Source organism: Limulus polyphemus, unplaced genomic scaffold (genome assembly GCF_000517525.1).
Source record: "Limulus polyphemus unplaced genomic scaffold, Limulus_polyphemus-2.1.2 Scaffold5927, whole genome shotgun sequence".
Taxonomy (NCBI): Eukaryota; Metazoa; Arthropoda; class Merostomata; order Xiphosura; family Limulidae; genus Limulus; species Limulus polyphemus.
Window position 1 is genome coordinate 30 of NW_013671537.1, and position 3,212 is coordinate 3,241.

General features: G+C 31.3%; 1 protein-coding gene across 5 annotated transcripts in view; it reads left to right on the plus strand.

The window, feature by feature from the left end:
- Positions 1–248: 248 nt before the first annotated feature.
- LOC106473146 (hormone-sensitive lipase-like) overlaps positions 249–3,212 on the plus strand; it is a 58,722-nt gene continuing 55,758 nt past the window's right edge. For all 5 annotated transcript variants that reach the window (XR_002613595.1, XM_022401635.1, XM_022401637.1 and 2 more), the window contains exon 1: positions 249–1,297. Coding sequence is in view for 4 of the 5 variants with exons in the window: in XM_022401635.1 (XP_022257343.1) it covers positions 383–1,297 (915 nt within the window). In the remaining variant the exon portion in view is untranslated. The remainder of the gene's footprint in view (positions 1,298–3,212) is intronic.

Consider the following 3,212-nt stretch of genomic DNA (forward strand, 5'->3'; position numbering starts at 1 on the left):
AACTCAGTAAGAGAGTTAGAGAACAAACGTTAAAGACTAAAGGGTATTATTTCGGCTTACTCATCAACGTGTGGGCGATAATATTATTATCACAACACCTTATTATCATGTGATGATAATATTACCATAGGAAATTTCGACTTACTGCAAAAAGCAGATCATTGTGAAAGTATCTTTTTACATGCGCCATCTGAGGGTGCGTAAATATTGAATTTTTAAACGTCTTCTCACTTGTGATTCTGAGTTGGGAAAGGGAAGAGATATAGGGTTGGAAAAGTCGTGATGCGTTCCGGATAGTAGTTTATAGTGGTACTAAGTCAGAATAGAGGCAAAAAAATAGATCTAAGTAAAAACAAAATATTAAAATATAGGCGGAAGTTTGATGCAGTCTGGTGTAACGTATTGCAAGTGCTTTATACTCTCTAGTAGTAATACTAATAGCTATACTACGCAGTTGTTTGATTGGGCTACTAGTACCACCAAGCGACGAAAGTTATCAAATTGGTGTTTGCTGTTTACCAATAATAGTAAAATTACTACTGTTGCTAAGCCTATCATTCGTAATCGGATAAAAACACCGGGTAGTTTATGTTATTACTTGTCATTTAGAAGATGTATTTTTGCTCTCACTTTTAAACCTTCAATTTCAAATATTTTGACGCAATTCAGTGTAGAAAGCAGTTCATATAAAATGTATTCTAAGATCCAGAGAGAAGATAGAAGTGAGGATAGTTTAAATTTCAGTGTTTTCTCTAAATCGTTTTCCTTTGATAAGTTTGATAAACGACGAAGTGGTTATATGTTTGAGATTTTATCTTCTCTCATTTTGAACAACATAGAATATTTTCGAAATCTTGATTCCCAGGAAGCAGTAAAATTAGTAGCAGCCTTTGGTTTAATGACTGAACATCTTGAATATATTGAATCTAAGATTGACGATTTGGGAAGGGTTGTTCATTTGTATGATCTGGATGAGCATACACCCGGTAATGGCTATAGAAGCTTTTTGAGCATATTGCACAGTTTTATACTTATTTCTGTACAACTGTGTAATACCGTTTGTATGAAAAGAGATTCTTTCATGTTTCAGTCTTGCCAGTACCGTAAACAAGTTGAAGCTCATGTAAGTGTACTTGGTGCACTCCGCATTGGTTTAATATACCTGCTAAAAATGCTTTATCAAAATACTAAAGGTGAATTGTTTGTTGCAAATGAGCACATGACAGCACAGGAACTTCTTAAAGAATATGGATCTTTAGACCAAACAGGATTTTATGGTCGATGTCATGGCTTTTATGTAAGTTGGTGTCTAATTTTGGTTCACATAAATTAAGTTTCAAATATATATATTTTATTATTTGAAATACTTATTGTTGTTATTCTATAATAATATATTTGACCAAACTTTATTTCCATACATATCATTCACAATTATGTTAAATGTGAGATAATTTAGTTTTGTTGGATAGTCACCATGATTTCACGTGGGGGGAAAAATCTTGCTTTACTATTCTTTTGACATTGATGGGAATAACCTCAACAGTGTCATGGATAAAAAGGACCTTGGTTTTCTTGTTGATCAGTATCTTAAACCATCCAAATAATGTGTTATTGCTAGTCGCAGTGCAAATAGAATATTAGGTTGTATCTACAGAAATATTGAATATAAGTATATAAAGGTTATAATTTCATTTTACAGATCATTGGTTAGGCTACATTTGGAATATTGTGTTTAGTCCTGGACCTCTTACCTTGGGAAGGATATTGAATTGTTGGAAAGGGTTCAGAGAAGGATAGAAAGGTTGTCATTCAAGGATAAGTTAAAATCTCTGAAAATGTTTACATTTGAAAAAAGAAGAGTTAGAGGAGACCGGATTAAGATGTTTAATATTCTTAAGGAAATTGTTAATATTGATGTATCATCTTGTTTTTGTACTTAGTGGTGAAAATGGAAAACCTTTAGGAAAAAATATAAGTTTTGGAAGATTAATACGAGTTGTCATAAACTGAGACAACTTTATTTTTCTAACAGTGTAGTTTGCTTTTGGAATGGGTGGATGAAATTAATTCAACTTTTTAAAGGCGTTTAAGGGAAAGCTTGTTAAATATTTGAATGTAAGGGTTGGCTTTGAGTGTTTTGTTTTCATGTCAAAGTTTAGTATATGAGATGGCTTAGATGGACCAACAGGTCCTTTGTTGTACCTAATTATATGTATATATCTTCCAAACAAGAGCAACAAAATTACACTGTACAACGTAATAAGCTTTCCTTCAATTAATCTCTCAGTCATTATTCTATTTTTATTGGCAGTGTATATGGCCTGCCTGTATTTATCTTGGTTAGTTTCAATGATCTGATGAACTTGGGTGAATAGAAAAGTCAATAAATATTTTTTCTCATTTGTCATTCAAAACTTCAACCCAAATACACTACATATTTGAACTCGGCAATATGAGTTGTCTCAGCTCATTTTAGACAGTTCTACCTCTCTTCCATTATTTGTGCAGTCCATAAAGAATTTTACAGGATAATGTTTCATAAGTTATTGTCCAAAACCTACGATATATGTATTTATTTAAAGGAAAGCTAATTTTTTATTTGCTAATTGCATAAACCTGTTTTCTTATGTCTTCTAAAATTAAAAATGAAGAGTTTCCATCACCTGTGTCTAAACAGTTTGTAATAAAGTCATTTATAAATTCCCCAAAACTGGATATTGAACCAATACTCAAAAATGTACAGTTTCATCTATACAATTGTTTAAGTCTTAACATAAAGACATAGAAATGGAAGTTATAATATTTTTCTCTTAAACTTTAAGTTAAAGTATCTAATATATAGTTTTATATGTGGCATATGAATAAGAAAATTTTTTTTTTGTATATACAATATATATACATGTATGTATGTATACACAGTGGTTTGTGAACCATGGGTGTTAGGTAACCATGGTGATTAAGAAAAGTGACTTGGCTTGTGATAATTTGTAATAAATTTTCATTAGAAAAGGTGTGCTTTTTGCATGTATATATAACATAACATAATGTTTTGGGACAACATGGGACTTATTGGTCCATCTCGGCTGTTCCATCCTCTAAACTAAATTAAAATAATTAAAAATAATAAGATAAATCTTAAAGTCAGACCCTTCTCATTCACATACTTATCAAGCTTTTCTTAAATTCACTTAAATTTACTGCCTCTACAACAC